A 22894-nucleotide genomic window follows, 5' to 3' on the forward strand; every position below is an offset into this window, starting at 1 on the left:
TGTTATTGATATCAGTTGTAATATTCTCTTCCCAGGGTTGTGCGAAGAAATCCACAACTAAATCGCTCAACTTTGAACACTTGTGATTTAAGTTTAAGAGCTCTGCTATTTCTCCCACGATGGTTCATGCAGGAATTATGCTTTGTATTATTGATAAGAAGGCTTCTGAGTGGCTGCATTACTTTTCGGATGCGCACACACAGCCAATTAAATTCCATCTTATAGCTCATGCGTAACACCAAGGAGATTTTGTTCAAACAAAGATGAGTTTATTTTATACCAACTCATTGAACTTATGTCAAAATGAATACTGAATCTAGTGAGTGGGAAATCTCTACTATATTTTGATACCAGACATGAGGGATTATCCTCAGAAATATGTAGTCACTGGTACGGGCGTTTTTCACTCTTTTTTATTAATTTCTACCAGGACTTGAATACATCATCTCAATAAAAGCATGTTTTAAGGGTCATAATGTATGAATTTATGCGCAGTTCTTTCAAAACATGAAAGTGCAGACATTATACTCTGATATTATACCAAAATCTAAAATTCAACCATTTTAGCCCACACAGTGCATTCCCCCATTTATCTCAAAATCATGACTTGTGATTTCTGACTGGTTTTGTAATGAAGAGGCTTTATGGAAGAGTGGCCAGAAAAAAGCCATTGCTTAAAGAAAACACATTTGGAGTTTGCCCAACAGCATATGGCAGACTCCCCAAACATATGGAAGATGATTCTCTGGTCAAACGAGACTAAAATTGATCTTTTTGGCCATCTTGGGAAATACCATGTGTGGCACAAACCCAACACCCTGAGAACACCATTCCTACAGTGAAGCATGGTGGTGGCAGCATCATGCTGTGGGGATATTATAAATCTGCAGGGACAGGAAAGCTGGTCAGGACTGAAGGAAAGATAGATGGCACTAAATACCGGGCAATTCTGGAGGAAAACCTCTTTGAGTCAGCCAGAGGTTTGAGACTGGGACGAAGGTTTACCTTCCAGCAGGACAATGACCCTAAACATACTGCTAAAGCTACACTGAATTGGTTTAAAGGGAAACATTTAAATGTCTTGGAATGGCCTAATCAAAGCCCAGACCTCAATCCAATTGAGAATCTGTGGCATAACTTGAAGATTGCTGTCCACCAATGCAACCCATCTAACTTGAAGGAGTTGGAGCAGTTTTGCCTTGAGGAATGGGCAAAAATCCCAGTGGCTAGATGTGCTAAGCTAATAGAGACATACCCCAAGAGACTTGCAGCTATAATTGTAGCAAAAGGTGGCTCTACAAAGTATTGACTTGGGGGGGGGGGGGGGGGGGGGTGAATACCTATGCACACTCCAGATTTCTGTTTTTTCATCTTAATTATTGTTCATGTTGCTATAAAACAACAATGTGCACCCTTAAAATGGTCGGCATGTTGTGTAAATCAAATGGTGCTAACCCTCCAAAAATCCATTTTAATTCCAGCTTGTAATGTGACAAAACAGGACAAACACAAAGGGGAATAAATACTTTTTGCAAGGCACTGTACAGACACCGATAGGCCTTTCTTTTTCATAGACTTATTTTTAAATTGACAAGCATGGGTTGTCATGCTGAGTGCCTACATTGGCTGTACATGACAGACTAGGCGAAATGTAATGAAATAGGCCCAGTATCTGTTATTGTATTCGTTTCCTACAGCTCAATGAACTCCTCTTTTTTTCCAGCTGCACATACCAGATTGGACCTGATGGAACACTGTGCCATCACCTTTTTGTACCCAAAGAAACAATCCAGATGGTCATCCAGTCACACTTCCCTCATCTGGACTTCCACTAGTTCGGCAGCAGTATCTCTACAAACGCATCAGAGCCTTTGTCCCTGAGCCCTACAAGGACATAATGTGCCCTAAACCAGATGCGCTGCCTTTCAGATGGATCAGAGGATGAAGAGATACAGGTGCAAGAAAATAAAGGACAAGAAGGACAGAGTCAAGGTAATGAATGTGGGTGAGGATGTGGGCGTGGCTACAGGAGTGGGCATGGTCATAGGTATGGCTGTGGCCTTGGCAGAGGGCTTGAGACAGGGGGTCTTTTTTTGTAATTCATGAACTACAGACAATATTTTCAAGGAACTTTAGAATTTTGGAACTTTTGAACTGTGGCTTGAAGGGCCATACATGGAGGATACAAGGGGAAAAATCCTGTTTTAAAAAAAAAAATCTACATTTTGTAAACATGTTAATAACATGTCCCAAAAAAGGTACACTGTAGAAATCTGGTGAGCATATCTGTGAAGCCATAATAAAAATTTACCCCAAATTTAATTTTAATATATATTTTTTAATATGGTGGAACGGTGGTGGAGTGGTTAGTGCTGTCGCCTCACAGCAAGAAGGTCTGGGTTCGAGCCCCATGGCCGGCGAGGGCCTTTCTGTGCGGAGTTTGCATGTTCTCCCCGTGTCCGCGTGGGTTTCCTCCGGGTGCTCCGGTTTCCCCCACAGTCCAAAGACATGCAGGTTAGGTTAACTGGTGACTCTAAATTGACCGTAGGTGTGAATGTGAGTGTGAATGGTTGTCTGTGTCTATGTGTCAGCCCTGTGATGACCTGGCGACTTGTCCAGGGTGTACCCCGCCTTTCGCCCGTAGTCAGCTGGGATAGGCTCCAGCTTGCCTGCGACCCTGTAGAACAAGATAAAGCGGCTGGAGGTAATGATATGAGATGAGATTTTTTAATATGCGTTGCTAAGGAGTTTATGTCGTAAAGCTTTTTACAAGCAGATTTCTCCATTTCTGACTTTCATAAAAAAGTAAAATCTGACTATTTCAAATACCCCCCATATTGTAGGAGTATATTGGTTGTAAATTTCTTGATCTATGCATCACTGGAAAGCTTTTTAATGAGCTTTCATGAATACAGAAGAAATAAATTTTGAAAATTTGACCCATGTGACTGGTTTTGAAATAGAGTGTGATGGTCAGGTGTCCACAAATCTTTGGTCATATCCAGTGGAGCGCCGTTATAATACAGCTCGCTACTGCAGGAAAGCTGTTGTAACATGGTCAGCTCATGGCTCCCAAAATTCCCCAAATTCCCTCATATTCACGTTATGAGGAAAGCCTTTATTTAAAGAAGCCAAGAAAGGTAAGATGAAAGAATGCATGTCATTAAATATGATCTACAACATCTACATCATCATATTCTTCATCATCTGTTGGCTCGCCAGCTCTGTTTGTCATAACAAGGCTGGGAGAAGCCTTGAGTGTAAGCCTGCCCTGATCACCTGCCTCTTAATGTTTAAATTGGGCCGGTCCGGTCTGGTCCAAGCTCCTTTATTCTCTTTTTTCTTCCAGTGTACACCATGTAAAAGGATGTTTCTGTCATGAAATAACAGAATTTTCTTTCTCTGGTCCACTTGAACTTGCCAACTTGTGAAAGCTCTGGATTCATGAGCAGCAGTGAGTGACAGCTGCAAACATGAAGGGCCGTAGAAAACTGTCCAATCACGTGGAAAAAAAAAAATTTAAAAACAATTCCAACTGGCTGCTAATTCAAGAAGGTGTGTCCGGGGCGCACTTTGCTGCACCTCAGAGCAAATCTTGAACCTGCCAATAAACACACAGCCTCAGGTCACCTGCTCTTCAAAAGTTGGTGTAGCCATATCCACACTCATTTGGCTGGCACCCTGGTGGGCAGAAGTATACAGGAAGTATACGTGTTCGCATGGGTTAAAAATAATTAGATTGACACAGGGTGAAGTAGGATGAGTAAACAAATTTGACTGAATGAATAGTTTTGCTTCATTAATTTATGTTTAATATCACATGGTCTTCCTCGTCTAGATAATTGGAAACGGGGTAGCGCCCCAGCACTCCCTATTGACCAGCCGCTACTGCATATACTTGTAAGTAGCATTTATTTAAATAACATATATTAGCATCCGGCAGCACGGTGGTGTAGTGGTTAGCGCTGTCGCCTCACAGCAAGAAGGTCCGGGTTCGAGCCCCGTGGCCGGCGAGGGCCTTTCTGTGTGGAGTTTGCATGTTCTCCCCGTGTCCGCGTGGGTTTCCTCCGGGTGCTCCGGTTTCCCCCACAGTCCAAAGACATGCAGGTTAGGTTAACTGGTGACTCTAAATTGACCGTAGGTGTGAATGTGAGTGTGAATGGTTGTCTGTGTCTATGTGTCAGCCCTGTGATGACCTGGCGACTTGTCCAGGGTGTACCCCGCCTTTCGCCCGTAGTCAGCTGGGATAGGCTCCAGCTTGCCTGCGACCCTGTAGAAGGATAAAGCGGCTAGAGATAATGAGATGAGATGACATTAGCATCCATTGCTCTAATCCGGGACAGGTACATGTAACCAGTCTTTGAGGTGCACGCTGCTTAGAGTGCGGAAGCGTGCGAGCGAGAGACCGAAGCATGCGGATGTGACAGACAGCAAAATATTTTATTCCATATTATTTGTTACATTGACAGTCAACAGTAAAAAAATGAATCATCAGCATGATAAAAACGATCATAGTTCTTGCAATTCCTTTGTCGGATATCTTCAGGGAACTGGTTTATCGAAAAAATAAAGCTCAAAGAATGCTTTCTACTCGAGCCATGGCAGATTTTCGATACCGTTATAACACGGATTCACTCATAACACGGTCGGATTCTTTGGTTCCCAACTACCGTGTTATAATGGCGTTCCACTGTAGTGTATATTTAATAATTTTTTTTCTAGTGTGACTGCCAAGTTATTGTTTGTAATGTTTATTTGCATGAATTATGCCAGTAATTCTGGAGTTGACTGTATAAGCTCTTTATTGTACCTACCTGGAATGAACCAGCTATGGGAGGCAAAACTATAAAGTAACTGCTGAAAGAGAGACCTATGGGAAAAGACAAGAAAGTGAAATAAAAACCTTAAGTAAATGAACAAAAATCGACACTGAAACAATACAATAATATTGTAGTAACATCTGAGTTTATATATATATATATATATATATATATATATATATATATATATATATATGGCTGTCAAAGTTAACACGGTATATATATATATGGCTGTCAAAGTTAACACGATAATGCATTAACATAGAATCCTTTGAACGCCACTAATTTTTTTGACGTGTGATTAATGCATGCACGTTCTGTGCCCCTCCCCCGTAATGTGGGAAATCAGGAAGTGACGTAGCACGAGTGAGCAATATAGTGAGTAGCTGGTCGGCATTAAGTTGTGATAAATTGCACTTATCAACTTGTATTGTTGTATTCTGACTGTTTACATAAAATGTATGTATTTTTATATGCTTTCGATGGTCCAGAGGGGAGGAAAGAAGACGTGTTAAGGTCCAGGTGTGTGTGCAGGCTGCACGCTGGAGTGAGACTGAGTGTTTGTTTTATTCTGAGAAATGTGTGATTTATGTAAAAGTGTTTATAAATGCAGTTTTTGCTCATGAATGTACTGTATATTTACCAGTGAGTTACTGCATTTTACTGGAAAACATCTTTATGAGCTGTGCGGCTCAACAAATGCATTTCTTTGGGGTTTGTATTTATATTTTCTTTATTTATAGATCGCCACTACTGTTGTACAGAGTCCACGTCACTGAGTTAGTTTAGTTTATTTTATTGCATAGTTTGAGGCTGGAAGTCAAGGACAGAATGAGAGGAAAATACTGAATTGTTTTGTTCACAGTGAATTGTGCTAAACCCTCAAAATTATAACGTTAACGCGGCTTTATTTTTTAAATGCAGTGGGGGAATAAAATACAATAAATAATAATAATAATAATAATTTTTTGCTGTGTCCAGCCTTATCCTTCCTGACCTGGCCACATACATTTGCATAAAGGAAGCATATTTGTCCACGCCCACTCCACAAAAACTTGAAAAGTATCCCTTTGAGGTACATTTAGATTAGATAAAAATGTGCGATTAATTTGCAATTAATCGTGAGTTAACTATGGGCAATAATGCAATTAATCATGATTAAATATTTTAATCAATTGACAGCCTTTATATATATATATATATATATAAACACACACACACTGGTGCTTGAAAGTTTGTGAACCCTTTAGAATTTTCTATATTTCTGCATAAATATGACCTAAAACATCATCAGATTTTCACACAAGTCCTAAAAGTAGATAAAGAGAACCCAGTTAAACAAATGAGACAAAAATATTATACTTGGTCATTTATTTATTGAGGAAAATGATCCAATATTACATATCTGTGAGTGGCAAAAGTATGTGAACCTTTGCTTTCAGTATCTGGTGTGACCCCCTTGTGCAGCAATAACTGCAACTAAATATTTCCGGTAACTGTTGATCAGTCCTGCACACCGGCTTGGAGGAATTTTAGCCCGTTCCTCCGTACAGAACAGCTTCAACTCTGGGATGTTGGTGGGTTTCCTCACATGAACTGCTCGCTTCAGGTCCTTCCACAACATTTCGATTGGATTAAGGTCAGGACTTTGACTTGGCCATTCCAAAACATTAACTTTATTCTTCTTTAACCATTCTTTGGTAGAACGACTTGTGTGCTTAGGGTCGTTGTCTTGCTGCATGACCCACCTTCTCTTGACATTCATTTCATGGACAGATGTCCTGACATTTTCCTTTAGAATTTGCTGGCATAATTCAGAATTCATTCTTCCATCAGTGATGACAAGCCGTCCTGGCCCAAATGCAGCAAAACAGACCCAAACCATGATACTACCACCACCATGTTTCACAGATGGGATAAGGTTCTTATGCTGGAATGCAGTGTTTTCCTTTCTCCAAACATAATGCTTCTCATTTAAACCAAAAAGTTCTATTTTGGTCTCATCTGTCCACAAAACATTTTTCCAATAGCCTTCTGGCTTGTCCATGTGATCTTTAGCAAACTGCAGATGAGTAGCAATGTTCTTTTTGGAGAGCAGTGACTTTCTCCTTGCAACCCTGCCATGCACACCATTGTTGTTCAGTGTTCTCCTGATGGTGGACTCATGAACATTAACATTAGCCAATGTGAGAGAGGCCTTCAGTTGCTTAGAAGTTACCCTGGGGTCCTTTGTGACCTCGCCAACTATTGCACGCCTTGCTCTTGGAGTGATCTTTGTTGGTCGACCACTCCTGGGGAGGGTAACAATGGCCTTGAATTTCCTCCATTTGTACACAATCTGTCTGACTGTGGATTGGTGGAGTCCAAACTCTTTAGAGATGGTTGTGTAACCTTTTCCAGCCTGATGAGCATCAACAACGCTTTTTCTGAGGTCCTCAGAAATCTCCTTTGTTCGTGCCATGATACACTTCCACAAACATGTGTTGTGAAGATCAGACTTTGATAGATCCCTGTTCTTTAAATAAAACAGGGTGCCCACTCACACCTGATTGTCATCCCATTGATTGAAAACACCTGACTCTAATTTCACCTTCAAATTAACTGCGAAACCTAGATGTTCACATACTTTTGCCACTCACAGATATGTAATATTGGATCATTTTCCTCAATAAATAAATGACCAAGTATGACATTTTTGTCTCATTTGTTTAACTAGGTTCTCTTTATCTACTTTTAGGACTTGTGTGAAAATCTGATGATGTTTTATGTCATATTTATGCAGAAATATAGAAAATTCTAAAGGGTTCATAAACTTTCTGTAACCCACCTAAAGATTTGGTTACTAAAACTAAATATATTGAATAAATATGATAAATATACAGATATATATTTAAATACATAAATATATACATATGGATAAATAGATTAATATAACTACTTAGAAGTTTATAAATATTGTTTGCTGTTAACAGGAAGCAGGGCTTTTATTTTGGCAAGGTCGTTCTTGTTGCCTCGGACGGGCATTGTATTATTTTCCCGCTCTTGACGCTTGATTCCTTCGATAGCTTTAATACTGGATCACTTGATCTCTCTTGAACCTTAAATTATCTTTCAACATTTACTTCACTCTTTATACTGCCCAAACATTCATCTTTCCCTTGTTTAATTTCCTTCTGGATCTCTCTGATTGGTTTTTGATGTGAAGTGAAATTGGATGGCGAGTCAGTCCCTGGATCCTGGAACCTCCTCTGGACCATCTGGAAGATCAGCACTATCAGCTGGATTACGCTAAGCACACATGCACTGATATTCTACACCCACACTTTTCTTCTCTTTTGGACATTTTGTTTGAATTTGATACTTTGAATTTGAAGAGCTCTCTTTTATTTATTTTTTGGGGTATTTATTATTTGAATCTTTTTGTTATTATTTTCTTTATTCTCTATTAAGAGAAAGGGTCAAATTTAACTTGTATCATTTAATAAATATTATACTGTTTTTTTTCTACCTTTTAAATGGTTGCCCTTTTTGTCAATTCACTCCCCCTGCAATGCCGTACCTAAAACTGGCCTAAACTAAACGAACTGCCTGATATTAGTTCGATAGCACCTTTCTTAAATGTACTTATATTTTTCCTAGTAGAGTAGAGGGGTGCTACATTTCAATACACATTAACACACCCAGGAAGAGGTGAAAGTCATTGCTTTCTGTCAGTGAAAATTCACAGCATAGATGCTGATGTATAACAGACTTGGTTCACTTTACGTCTGCTAAAAATACATCTGTGGCATATTAACAAAAATCCTTGCTTGGAGGAACAATCCAATAAATAGGTTTGGCTCCAGAGTTGAAAATACAATCTGTAATATAAGCTTTGTTTGTGTGAGTCTAATGCCCAGATTAGGGTGCATCAGTTGCCCCCTAAAAATGAAAAGTTCCTCTGATCATGATGCATTTTTGTTTTTCTGTTCCTTTTGGTAAGAAAACACACTGGGTGAAATATTTTGACAAAATTCAAAAGTTTAATGGTGGCACCAGGAGCTCAAAGTTATGGAAAAAGCTGCTATTTTATGACTTTTATGACAAAATTTCGATCACTTTTCATGAAACATTATGGCACCTTATAGAGTATACCAAATATCTTAGATACTCATTTTTAGTACATATTCTAAATATATTATCAAGCACAGTTTGAGTTTCAGCTGTTCATTGAATCATTGTTCAACTACTTTTAAACAATACAAATGTATTATGAATCACATTCATGCTTCTCAATCCCTTGCAAAGGTTCTTAACATGATCTCTGGGTCACAAGAAATCAATAAATGGAGTCCAACATTGTGATTCAAACCTCACGCGAAAACATAAAATAAGCGTTTTTTGGCAAAAAATGAACCTCATTAGACCACCATTAGACTTTTGAATATGGTCAAAAAATTTTACAGGATGTCTTTATTGGTGAAAAGGAACACCCAAACAAACATGCATCAGATTTTATGAAAGTGAGGGCAACTGATGCACCATCGCCCAGATTCTACAGTTTAGCATTTGCTCATTCTGTCTCATACCATGCAGCTGCTGAGGTCCACCAGGCAACGTTTACCAGGTCCGCAATGGTGGGCTACGAGACAAGTAAGCAGCTTGAGGTTAAATCCTTACATCTTAAAGGAACACTGTATTATTTATTTATTTATTTATTTATTCAGGCATTAATTAGTTATTGAAAAATAATTATTAACTCACTACGAATACTCCTCTAGGTGCTGCTCCTGTATTACTATTCGGCACAGGTCCACACACAGACTGGTAGTCATAAGACTCCTTGTAGTTGTAGAAAGAGTTGTTGTAGAGTGCATACATCAGAGCTGGGTCCACCTCACTGAAGAACATTCCGATCTATAAAGAAAAAAGAAAGGAGTACAGTGAGGCCTCACAAGTCTCTTTTGCCGCTTTTCCACTACCAACGCGGCTGAGTTGGGCTGAGCCGTGCGGTGCTGAGTTGGGCTGAGTCGAGCTGAGTGGGGCTGTTGGAGTTGCATTTCGACTACAACCGCGCTGAACCGTGCTGGCTGGAAGTGGGTGGACACATTGGGTGGAGTTAGCGAAAGTGGGTGGACGTCAGGTGATGTCGTTAGGCGGCGCAAACAGTGACATCAGTGACCTTTTAAGCGGTAGTCTCACGACCCGGATAGTAAACAATAAACATGGAGGACATGGAGTCGTTAGTGTTGCTGGTCTTGGTGCTGTGGCTTGTTGTCACCGACAACGCCAACAGATACTGGCAAGAGCGTATAGATGAGGCGAGGCGCATAAGGCTTCATAATTCTCGTAATTCTTCTTCTTCTGGGTTTACGGTGTTTACAGATCCCAGCGTGCTCGCGGGGCGTGTGAGGACACTCCTCCTCACCAATCAGTGCACAGGGGAGTGTCTCCTCATGCCCCCAGCCTCACTCAGCTCGGTTTGGCTCGCTTCAGCCCCACTCCAAAACCGTGCGAGTTTTGGGGGCTGAGCAGGGCTGAAGCGAGCTGAGTCGTGCTGTTCTTAGATAGTCGAAACGCGAGCTGTGTCGGGCTGAAGTGAGCTGAAGCGAGCTGAAAAAGGGTAGTGGAAAAGGGCCATAAGTGGACTTGAAACCTGAAAAGAGCGAGATAATATTTCTGTAGTGTTTTTTTTTTTTTTTTTTTTACACATGCATGTGAGTGAAATCGCTTCCTCCTGACCTTGTTCCAGTCTTGCATCTGATTGGACATGATGAGGAAGCCACCGTCATCGATCAGGTAACACAGCAAGTCCTGCACAGGTAGTCCAAGAGTCAATGAGCGGTGATTGTACGACCCAACTATATCATATATTGTACAAATGCATTCTGCTAAAAATTAATACGCAGAAAACTGAGAAAGAGTAAGCCTACATTTTCAAAGGTAGTTTATTCGTGAAACTCAGTGAATGGTAATGAGGAAAAATGATAAGGTGTGCTCTTACTTCATGGATCTCACAGTCCATCTCGCAGCCACTGGTCGGTCCACACTGAGGAAAAAAAGAGATATAGCGTACGTATCGTATGAAAATGTCATTTATGCCATTCGGTTTTAAATAGAAATTGATTGATTTCAATTTCAATACAAATAAAATAGTGATTTGTGAAAATAATGTGAGTGTCTTTATGCTTGCATTGTTCACACAGTTATAGATACATAGAATTAAAAAAAGAGAGCTTTTTCCAGGGAAAGTATATTAGCAGTATGTGTTCAATTACAAAGGGTAAGAAAATGTATGCTGTCTGATGTAGTTCTCTTATCAGCCGGTCCCTCAACAGCAGCACAATGCATAAAATCACACAGATACAAATCAAGAGCTTCAGTTAATGTTCAGTTTGAAGATCAGAACGGGAAAAATTGTGATCTCAAAGTGTGACTTTCACTGTGGTATGGGTGTTGGTTTGAGCCAGATGGACTGGTTTGAGTATTTCAGAAACTGCTGATCTCCTGGGGCTTTCACACACAACAGTCTCTAGAGTTTACACAGAATGGTGCGAAAAACAAAAAACACTGAGTGAGCGACAGTTCTGTGGGTGGAAACGTCTTGTTGATAAGAGAGGTCAGAGGAAAATGGCTAGATTGGTTCGAGCTGCCAGGAAGGATATAGTAACTCATTGCAACTCTTTATAACTGTGATGAGCAGAAAAGCATCTCAGCACACAACAAAGAGCACATTGGGTTCCACTCCTGCCAGCCAAGAACAGGAATCTTAGAATCAAGAATAAGTTCCTATTATAGTGGCCGGTGATTGTATTTATTGGCCAGAGTGTGTAGATGTGTGTTTTTTACCATTTGAGAAACCTGTCGAGTGTTATCAGTGTGGTTGCTGGCAAGGATCCTAAACTTTGAAGTCCAAGCTTCAAGGTCCAACTTTACACCAACAACTGCGAGAGAGAGAGCGAGAGAGAGAGAGAGAGGGATGGAGGTCAATAAAATGACTATGCAATAAGTAACCAAACAACACACTTACAGCTCTACTTTCACACATAACAGCTCTTAGATTTGCACTTGGATTAAAATGTGCTTACATGAATAATGACATGTAAAGAAATTCCTCCATTTAGGTGTGACAAGCTCAGTATATAACTCATAAGTGGTCCACAGAAAACTGCCAATCAGTTCTATTCCATGTCGTATCCATCTACGCAAATAGTAGGCATGTAATGATATACCATGTGATGATAAATCGCAATACAAATTTATGATGAATCGAATCAATTAAATAAACAAGACCAACTGTGAGCTCCTGCTCACTTACGTATCCCCCCGCTCTTGCTTATATCAGAATGCAAGCAATCGAAGGAATAGGACACGTATTATGAATGTTGACTTCAACAAATAATTAACCCTGAAACAGGTAAGTAAAGAGCGGTGTCTCTCCCCAGGGATTTCAAACAGCATCCTGGTAAACTGTCATTTTGAAACAGCATTTTGCTTCTTGAAATAGCATCAAAATCCACCCTACATGTTTCGTAAATACATTCAGTCGGTAAACAGGAAGTCGATGTGCGACACACCTGAAAATGGTATACACGGTATAGAACCCCAAGCTGAAGCTCAGTACCAAATATCAAGCAGTTGTGATTTGTAGTTGCTGAGAAAAGTTTTACAAAAATTTTGTAAATCCACCCTATATGTTTCGTAAATACATTCAGTCGGTAAACAGGAAGTCGATGTGAGACAGACCTGAAAATGGCATACACGGTATAGAACCCCAAGCTGAAGTTTGGTACCAAGTACCAAGTGGCTATGATTTGTGGTTGCTGAGAAAAAGTTTTGGATGGATGGAGGTAAAAAAAACAGTATCCCCCCCCCAGAGCGGGGGTATAAAGAAAAGCTCTAATGCAGCAAAAACACACACACAAAAAAACAAATCTAAAATGGGAAAGCACTGTTGTGTGATTGACTCTACAAATAGACCTAACAAGAAATTGGAGCTCTCTTTTTACAGACTGCTGAAAGCCAAAGAAAAGAGAAGCAAATAGAGGTAGTACAAATGTTCACAAACGTTTATTAAGAAAAGGCATATTTGTTATTAACTTTTTCATTTTTAATAAAAGGAATATTTTGACTATCATGTTTTACTCCAACCTTTATAATTGTGGGTCAGTAATTATCACTGGTAGTTATTTTATAAACTGTAAGATGAAGGTGAAATTACCAGCTGGCTTGAGGTTTCTGGATCCTACTGTAATGTCCACTGCTGTACTGACCAGGATGCCGATTGTGTCATTCTCTTGATCCTGGAAGATTGCATTTGCTGCCAAAAAGAAAAAGCAAATGGTCTTCAAAGAAGAAATTATTCTGTTGTTTCAATGGAATATACAGTACCAGTCAAAAGTTTGGACATTCACAGGTTTTTCTGTATTTCGACTATTTTTGACATTGTAGAACAATACTGAAATTATATATATGGGCCACTTTTTCCATGGAATAAAAATGTGTTCTATTCCCTTCGAGTGGGTTTTCTGATGGCATGCAATACTGTTATCATATCACTTAACCTCCATGTATTACGCCACTCTCCCTAATGGAGAATGAGCATGCAATATTGTTATAATATTGCACGTTGTCAAGACAATATGACGTCACACGCGAAGTTCCAATGACAAAACTTTGCTGCTGCGCATGCGAACAATCATTTCTTTGTCGGCCGGGAGAGAGAGAAGACGGGGTGAATTCAGTGCTAGGTTTAAGCACTAAACAAGAAGACAGTCATCTATATCCCCCGCCATATACAGTGGTGCTTGAAAGTTTGTGAACTGTTTAGAATTTTCTATATTTCTGCATAAATATGACCTAAAACAACATCAGATTTTCGCACAAGTCAAAACAGGGTGCCCACTCACACCTGATTGTCATCCCATTGATTGAAAACACCTGACTCTAATTTCACCTTCAAATTAACTGCTAATCCTAGAGGTTCACATACTTTTGCCACTCGCAGATATGTAATATTGGATCATTTTTCTCAAGAAATAAATGACCAAGTGTAATATTTTTGCCTCATTTGTTTAACTGGGTTCTCTTTATCCACTTTTAGGACTTGTGTGAAAATCTGATGATATTTGAGGTCATATTTATGCAGAAATATAGAACATTCTAAAGGGTTCACAGACTTTCAAGCACCACTGTACCAAGTTTCAAGATATTATGTGTCACGTTTTTCAAGTTCTGCTCTGGAAACAAAACCTACCCCTAAAACTAACCTGAGATACTAAGTCTGAAAGTGTTTCCATGGAAACATGAAAAACTTAAATTTCTCAGATTTCTTAGTATGAAAAGGCACATCTACATCACCTTGTTCACATGTATACCAAGTTTCATATCCGTATCATGTATATATGCTCCGGAAACGAACATTGCTCTTAGAAACTAAGTCAAAATCTATTTTTTATGTAAAAATTTTGAAAAATACCTTTTTTCAAAAATCCAAAATAGCAAAAGGCACCAGTTCACATGTTGTTTGTTATGTACACAAAGTTTCATGAAGATATCTTCAGTAGTTTTAAAGATATGGCCCAGAAACCACAACGTGACTGGATGGACAGATGGAACCCGTTTCTATATCCTCCGCCAAACTTCGTTTGGGTGGGGGATAATAAATAAACTGAAAACTGAAACTGAAGATGCGCTGAACCCCTGAAAGGCTACCAAAACTTCATTATATGTTCTTCAGGCATATTTACAAGAGAAAAACATACCAACGGACATAGAAAAACTGGAAAAGACACACGTCAGAGATGTAAAACTTCCACGCTAGCGAGTGACTGACAGTTTGTACATGAACATCGCGGCGAGGTTTGCTTTGTTAAAAGCAGCAGATTTAAAGAGAAAGACGCACTGAACTCCCGAAAGGCTACCAAAACTTCACTGGATATTCTTCATGCATATTTACAGGAGAAAAACAGACCAAAGGACATCGAAAAACTGGAAAAGAGAGCAATAGCGGAAATATTGTTAAAGTTCTACTTGGAGGTGAGGAAAAGTGACGGAGAATTTTACAAGAGGACTTCACTCGTGGACTTCACTCATCAAAGCCATTCTGTTTTGAACAACTGCAATATAACAATTAACTACGACCAAAAGTAACTTTGAACTTGAACTGTCAACCTGTATGTAGCTTGGATATAAGTTGGGTTGTTGTTCAGGCTTTTTGGACTTGTACCATTTTTCTTGTTAGAACGTTGACTTTGTACATTGGATTGACAGAACATTGAATTACATTCTATCAGAATCAGCATTCAGTATTACTAAGTTACCCCCTGTTCTTAACTTTTTGTAAAATCTATAATTGTTCCATCGAGTGTGTATGTATAATAATAATAATATTGGCTGGTTTGTTTCATGTTATATCAGATATATTCCATTCAGCTACTTGTCTTCGACTCATTCAATATCATGCTAGCTGAAGGGAATATATATGTGATACACCATGAAAAAAGCCAGCTAATATTATTTAATATGTGGTTATGGCAGCGGGGGAATGGTCGAGCGTTGGCTGTGAATGACAAGGAGGCAGTTTGAACCAGTAGGTAACATGTGATGATGTACACCTTTTTTGGGTTTGGGATTGGGGATAGATTAGGGATAAAATTAGCTCATGTTTTAAGTCGTTCAAATTCTGTAAAGCTGCTTTGCGACAATGTTTATTGTTAAAAGCGCTATAGAAATAAACTTGATTTGATTTGATACACCTGTGTCTAATTACTGGCTGTCTATTAACCTGTGTCTCTGTGCCGTGTGTGTGTGTGTGTGTGTGTGTGTTAGGGTGCATCAGTTGCCCTCACTTTCATAAAATCTGATGCATGTTTGTTTGGGTGTTCCTTTTCACCAATAAAGACATCCTGTAAAATTTTTTGCCCATATTCAAAAGTCTAATGGTGGCACCATGAGGTTCATTTTTTGCCAAAAAACGCTTATTTTATGTTTTCGCGTGAGGTTTGAATCACAATGTTGGACTCCATTTATTGATTTCTTGTGAGCCAGAGATCATGTTAAGAACCTTTGCAAGGGATTGAGAAGCATGAATGTGATTCATAATACATTTGTATTGTTTAAAAGTAGTTGAACAATGATTCAATGAACAGCTAAAACTCAAACTGGGCTTGATAATATATTTAGAATATGTACTAAAAAATGTGTACCTAAGATATTTGGTATACTCTATAAGGTGCCTAGCCTAGTAAACTAGACCCACCCGCCTAGCGGCCAAAAATATTTTTTGCCTGCGAGTGGGTCTAGCCTCGCACCATATAAACAAAACACCCCGGGCATCAAATCGTGCCCGCCAATCACAACGCAAGGTTTTTGTTTGGATTCTTTGGGCGGGCTTTTGCAGGAGTGACGACAAAGCTGCGCGACGCTGGAGAAAGCACAACAGGAAAGATGGCTACGGCTAGTGAACAGCGCTAGTTTGACTCCGCTTTGGAATCAGTTTTAGAAGAATTAGACTTGGAGTTTTTGTTGAAACATGAGCAGGAAGAGGCTCTCCGCTCATTCCTTTTCAAGAAGGACGTTTTCGCTGTTTTGCCGACCGGCTATGGCAAAAGTCTGATCTACCAGCTGATTCCGCTCGTAGCCAAAAGGATGGGCTAGTTTGTGCAGTACGAAGAATTAATAAACAGCTTTGAAACATTACTTTTTGATTGTTTCTTATTTTCCCGTTATTTTAAATTTAAGGGAAATTATTTCACCAAACACCACTAAATAAAAATAAAAACTCTCAAAAACAGTTGAAAAAAATAAGTGTATGTTAAGTATGTGGTACAGACTCCAAACTTGTGGTCATTATCTCCAAGCTTCTTAATATCTAGAACCTGTTTATTAATTAATACGTATTTTGAAAAGTTATTTATTTCAAGGCCTCCCCCACTGCTTTCTGTCGCTCTGACTACGTCACAGTCACTGTTGCGCTGATTGGTCAGAGCGTTGGCCTGTACGCACAGAGACAGTTTGAAAGACAGCGGGTTGTTCCTCCCACATCCTTCGGAAATGTCTATGAGCGAGGCCAGACTAAAGGCCTCTGCATGCTCTTGCGACAAGGCTTTCGCAGATAGCTTTTGGCAGAGAGTTGTAATTTATCGTTGAGCGGGGAGTAATAGGCGTGCGCGATGTTATTCACCGCCACAACGCAAGGGGGCGCGAAGTCGCTAGGAGTAGTTGGTGGGTGTGGTTAGTGGAGTGTTTATCCTCCGGTTACTTACCGTATAATGACTAGAACTTTTTTTTTTTTTATAATGACTAGAACTGGAGTCGTATAGATGTCCGTACTTCCTCAATCAACCGCTCTTCATGCTGCTCCATCTTCGCTCGTGTTTTTAAAAATGCCGGTCGTGAAAACAAACCAAACCGGGAAAGTAGGGAAGCGGAAGTGCGTGTACAGCGGATGTAGAGTGGACCAATCAGAGCCCTCTTGTCTGCGAGGCTTCTGCGGTGGTCACAATTTTTGGGAGGTGCGCGCAGAGCGTCTGTGAAGGTGGGGGGGGGGCTACGCAGACGCCATCTGCGAGGACTGGGTTGTCAGCATAAATTGGCCTTAAATATTCACATTTAGTCTGGCTTGCCAGGCTATAAGGTGCCATAATGTTTCATGAAAAGTGATCGAAATTTTGTCATAAAATAGCAGCTTTTTCCATAACTTTGAGCTCCTGGTGCCACCATTATATTTTGACAAAATTCAAAATATTTCACCCAGTGTGTTTTCTTACCAAAAGGAACAGAAAAACAAAAATGCATCATGATCGGAGGAACTTTTCATTTTTAGGGGGCAACTGATGTATGTGTGTGTGTGTGTGTGTGTCTGCAAAGTAATAAAATCACTGAAAAGTGTCAAAATAAAAGGAACACACCTGTTCTGAAGCCTGCTTCCGATTCCTCTGTTTCCCCCACGTTAAATAATTGTTACAGTGGTAAACAAAAAAAGTGTTAAAAAAAAAACAAGTTTCATATTTTAGATTCTTCAGCGTAGCCAGCGTTTACCCTGAAGACGCTTTGTACACTATTGGCATTATCTTAACCAGCTTCATGAGGTCGTCACCTGGAATGCTGTTCAATGAACAGGTGCCTCGTCAAACGTTAATTAGTGCGATTTCCTGCCTTCTTAACGTGTTTAAGACCAAACAGTAAATAGTAAATAATAAACATACAGTAAACAGCCCCATTCCACAACTGTAGTAATCCATATTATATCAAGAAGCGCTCAGTTAACGTAAACAGAAATGACATCCATCATTACTTTAAGACATGAAGTATAAAAATAAAGAAATTAGAAGGTTTGTCGAAACTTTTGATTGGTACTGTAGTACCAATCAAAATCCTCGGTATCCTGACCGAGTGCACGTCTCACTTTCCCGTCACATGACTGACAATGAAATTCGACTAAATTCTCTTGAGGTCATCAGGTGGTGAAATATTACTCAAAATTTATTTTGCAGTGAATGCTGTTGCTTCTCATTTGATGTCAGCGTGCTTTGTTTCTCTCAAGCGGACAAGAAAAATGAGAGAGAGAGTAAGTTTGTCCATGGAAGAGCATGCAGCCAAGCACAAGTGTGCAGATACTTGACTCTTTCATGAGTATGCAGATGAGGGGCCTTATGTTTAATGGCACAACCAATCATGGCAAGTATGGCGATATAGATATATATTTATATTTTTAGCAAAGTTGCAGGTTTTTCTGCTCCTGTATATTCAACGATCTGATGACACAGTCAAAGCAGCCAGCATACCGAAGGGCACGAACACAGAGAAAAATGCATAATGTGAAAGAAAATCTATTTTATATTAATAATAAAAATAACCTGACTTTACAGATACAGAGATGCCTGTACTGATTCAGTTGTGCACGTCTTCCAACTTTTATCCAAAACATCAGTCAGTACAGCTCTTCCATAAATAAATGCACTGATTTGATGAATTTGTGAATCTTTATATCCATTAGTTTTTTTAGATATGACCAAGCTCCCTTTTGGTTATATTTTATCCCTTTTTTTTTGAGACTGCAAACTATTTCTGTGTGTTTGCTGAAAGTGTTTTGTGTGTTTCCTCACGGCTACGATACGGTGCTCTAAAGATGTAGCCCTTGTTGTCCAGACTGCGGCGGTAGTAACTGGCATTAAACGGCTCTGGATCTTCTTCCCATGTCTCAGCAGCTCTGACACAAACACACACACAAATACACAAGTTTTGAGATTAAATCCCTAAAATGAACTCTCATACTTAACAAAATACACCACCGTTCAAAAGTTTGGGGTCACTTTGAAATGTCCTTATTTTTGAAAGAAAAGCACTGTTCTTTTCAATGAAGATCACTTTAAACTAATCAGAAATCCACTCTATCCATTGCTAATGTGGTAAATGACTATTCTAGCTGCAAATGTCTGGTTTTTGGTGCAATATCTCCATAGGTGTATAGAGGCCCATTTCCAGCAACTCTCACTCCAGTGTTCTAATGGTACAATGTGTTTGCTCATTGCCTCAGAAGGCTAATGGATGATTAGAAAACCCTTGTACAATCATGTTAGCACAGCTGAAAACAGTTGAGCTCTTTAGAGAAGCTATAAAACTGACCTTCCTTTGAGCAGATTGAGTTTCTGGAGCATCACATTTGTGGGGTCGATTAAATGCTCAAAATGGCCAGAAAAATGTCTCGACTATATTTTCTATTCATTTTACAATTTATGGTGGGAAATAAAAGTGTGACTTTTCATGGAAAACACAAAATTGTCTGGGTGACCCCAAACTTTTGAACGGTAGTGTAGCTGCATTTTATTTTCTCAGTGTGGATGAGAAACATGTCAGTCAGTAATTACAATATGCAGTAATTATGTGATGATAACTGACTCACTTATTCGGAAAAATACGAGTGATGCCTCCGTCTGTAGCTGCAAAGACAGCCAAAAATCCATACCTAGAGGACAGGGAAAGAATGCGCGTGCGCGCACACACACACACACACACACACACACACACAAACCGTAAGTCACAGTAAGTGTGGTATTTGGGCTGACTGGCCTCTCAAGTCCTATTAAAAGTGTAGTTGTGTCAGGGGATGGAACTGAATTGCACTAACGTGTTGAGGTCCTTTGTTTTCCACACTTTCTCCACCAGCTGTCTGATAATGCCCGTGTCCAGGATCAGGTTATGCAGCAGGAAGTTGTCACCTTCGTTGGACACACGAAAGACGCATTAAAAGGATAATTAATACCGATGGGTTTTATGCTGCTGAAATATTTCTCACCAAAATGTCTGTTTGATCAGAACTGGGAACGTGTGAAGCAGCAACAACAACAACAACAACATCATTTGAGCCAAATTGCGATTGAATGAATTTGCTACCAACAAAACCGACCACAAAACAGGCAACTAGATTAAAATGGAGAAATCTGTTGTTCTTTGATGCAATCAATCAATCAATCAATTTACGATTAAGTGAGTATTGGGAGTACAGTGGTCCATCTGTATTGTCATTTACCATTAGATATTGCTGAAATATCCAAGAAATTTGTCTGTTGAGAATTTCTTAAAAAAATTACAATGGGTATGTTACAAAAAGGTGCCATTGGAATTCAAGAGACCCAAGCCATTATCTACATCAGGGTTTTTTGTTTTTTTTTTAATTAAAAATTGAGTCTGGAGACCTCCAGAGGTCTGTGAAGCATAGTTAGTGTGCATTATCAAAGTTATATTACATCAAGAAATGAGTGTATGAGCAAAAATATTTACAAGTGCACAAAATCAACCTGAATAAAATAATATTATAGCATATGAACCATCGAATGGTTTAGTGTCGTGTATTTCGCATCAATAAATTGCTGTATTGTCTTGTGACAGTGAGACCAATAATGAGATACACATCACAGTTACGATAAATATTTATTCCTTTCTTTGACGCCGTATGCCATGCGCCAGAAACAACACCATGGCGTTTATTATGGTGTGACTCTGCTGGGTGCCTGGTGGACAGCAGTGAACCAGCGCTTTCACTTTATATCATTACTATATAGTTACGACTGAATATTATCGGACATAAAAACTAACCAATATCGATCCGCAGTAGTTTTACATGATCTAAAGCTAAGGAAAGATGCTCATAATTGCTATACAGTAATTATGTTTACACGAGCGTGCAGAGTAAGAAAACGTTCAGGTAAAAAGCATACAATGCAAAGATATGTTGCCCGCTATAAAAAATAGAGATTTTTTTTCCATCAATGTTTTCCGTAAAACGTGTTAGTAAATAATCCCACATTATTTTTTAAAAAGAAAATTAAAAATAAGCACTGGATAAAAACCCATCTAGCTTATGTACATTAAGATAGAAATTTTGATGTCCAGTGGTCAAGTGTTTATGAAATACATTGCCTTGCACTTACGATCGGGTTTCCAGTGGTGGTCCATGTACGTCATATGGTCGCAAAAGCCAACAAAAATCAGGCTGATGCATGACTTAAATATGTAGCTTCGCTATTACTGACTAGTTGTAGCCTATTAACCATTTTGACTGGTTATGTGAATTGAATAAGTTTAATGAAAACCTCACCAAACAAGTTGGTCTATAAATTATGTCGAAGTGGAATTAATGTGTTCTGTTGGTTGCAATTTCAGGAAACGGAAAACTCTAATTTACATCATAAGCTTAAAGCTAGACAGCCTTTCGATTTCATAAAACCAGTGAAATTTAGTTCCCTCTGAAATTTGGTCATTGTGATGCATGTTTATTTCTGTAATATCTAAAAAAAAAAAAAAAGGCCAAGGAAGTTAAAAATAAATTTACAGTGCCTTGCAAAAGTATTCATCCCCCTTGGTGTTTGTCCTGTTTTGTCGCATTACAAGCTGGAATTAAAATAGAATTTTGGAGGGTTAGCACCATTTGATTTACACAACATGCCGACCACTTTAAAGGTGCACATTGTTGTTTTATTGTGACACAAACAATAATTAAGATGAAAAAACAGAAATCTGGAGTGTGCATAGGTATTCACCCCCTTTCGTATGAAACCCCTAAATAAGAGCTGGTCCAAACAATTCACTTCATAAGTCACATAATTAGTTGATTAAGACCCACCTGTGTGCAATCAAAGTGTCACATGATCTGTCACATGATGTCTGTATAAATCAACCTGTTCTGGAAGGACCCTGACTCTGCAACACTACTAAGCAAGCAACATGAAAACCAAGGAGCCTCCAAACAGGTCAGAGACAAAGTTGTGGAGAAGTATAGATCAGGGTTGGGTTATAAAAAAAATATCCCAAACTTTGAATATCCCAGGGAGCACCATTAAATCCATTATAGCAAAATGGAAAGAATATGGCACCACTACAAACCTGACAAGAGAAGGCCGCCCACCAAAACTCTCAGACCGGGCAAGGAGGGCATTAATCAGAGATGCAACAAAGACACCCAAGATAACACTGAAGGAGGTGCAAAGAGCCACAACGGAGATGGGAGTATCTGTCCATAGGGCCACTTTAAGCCGTACACTCCACAGAGCGGGGCTTTGTGGAAGAGTGACCAGAAAAAAGTCATTGCTTAAAAAAATCACGTTTGGAGTTTGCCCAACAGCATGTGGCAGACTCCCCAAACACATGGGAGAAGATTCTCTGGTCAAATGAGACTAAAATTGATCTTTTTGGCCATTATGGGAAATGCCATGTGTGGCGCAAACCCAACACCCTGAGAACACCATTCCTACAGTGAAGCATGGTGGTGGCAGCATCATACTGTGGGGATATTTTTCATCTACAGGGACAGGAAAGCTGGTCAAGACTAAAAGAAAGATGGATGGCACTAAATACAGGGCAATTCTGGAGGAAAACCTCTTTGAGTCAGCCAGAGGTTTGAGACTGGGACGAAGGTTCACGTTCCAGCAGGACAATGACCCTAAACATACTGCTAAAGCTACACTGGAGTGGTTTAAAGGGAAACATTTAAATGTCTTGGAATGGCCTAATCAAAGCCCAGACCTCAATCCAATTGAGAATCTGTGGCATAACTTGAAGATTGCTGTCCACCAACGCAACCCATCTAACTTGAA

General features: G+C 39.4%; 1 protein-coding gene across 1 annotated transcript in view; it reads right to left on the minus strand.

The window, feature by feature from the left end:
• The window catches only part of cacna2d2a (calcium channel, voltage-dependent, alpha 2/delta subunit 2a), a 697573-nt gene that overhangs the window by 21698 nt on the left and 652981 nt on the right, over positions 1-22894 (minus strand). The window contains exons 25-34 of the mRNA XM_060919306.1: positions 19930-20020; positions 19705-19767; positions 18908-19011; positions 13021-13119; positions 11649-11743; positions 10804-10848; positions 10542-10613; positions 9564-9716; positions 9389-9441; positions 4815-4870 (exon numbers count right to left, since the gene is read on the minus strand). Of these exons, the coding sequence (XP_060775289.1) occupies positions 4815-4870; positions 9389-9441; positions 9564-9716; positions 10542-10613; positions 10804-10848; positions 11649-11743; positions 13021-13119; positions 18908-19011; positions 19705-19767; positions 19930-20020 (831 nt within the window). The remainder of the gene's footprint in view (positions 1-4814; positions 4871-9388; positions 9442-9563; positions 9717-10541; positions 10614-10803; positions 10849-11648; positions 11744-13020; positions 13120-18907; positions 19012-19704; positions 19768-19929; positions 20021-22894) is intronic.

The sequence above is a fragment of the Neoarius graeffei genome, chromosome 4 (assembly GCF_027579695.1).
Source record: "Neoarius graeffei isolate fNeoGra1 chromosome 4, fNeoGra1.pri, whole genome shotgun sequence".
NCBI lineage: Eukaryota > Metazoa > Chordata > Actinopteri > Siluriformes > Ariidae > Neoarius > Neoarius graeffei.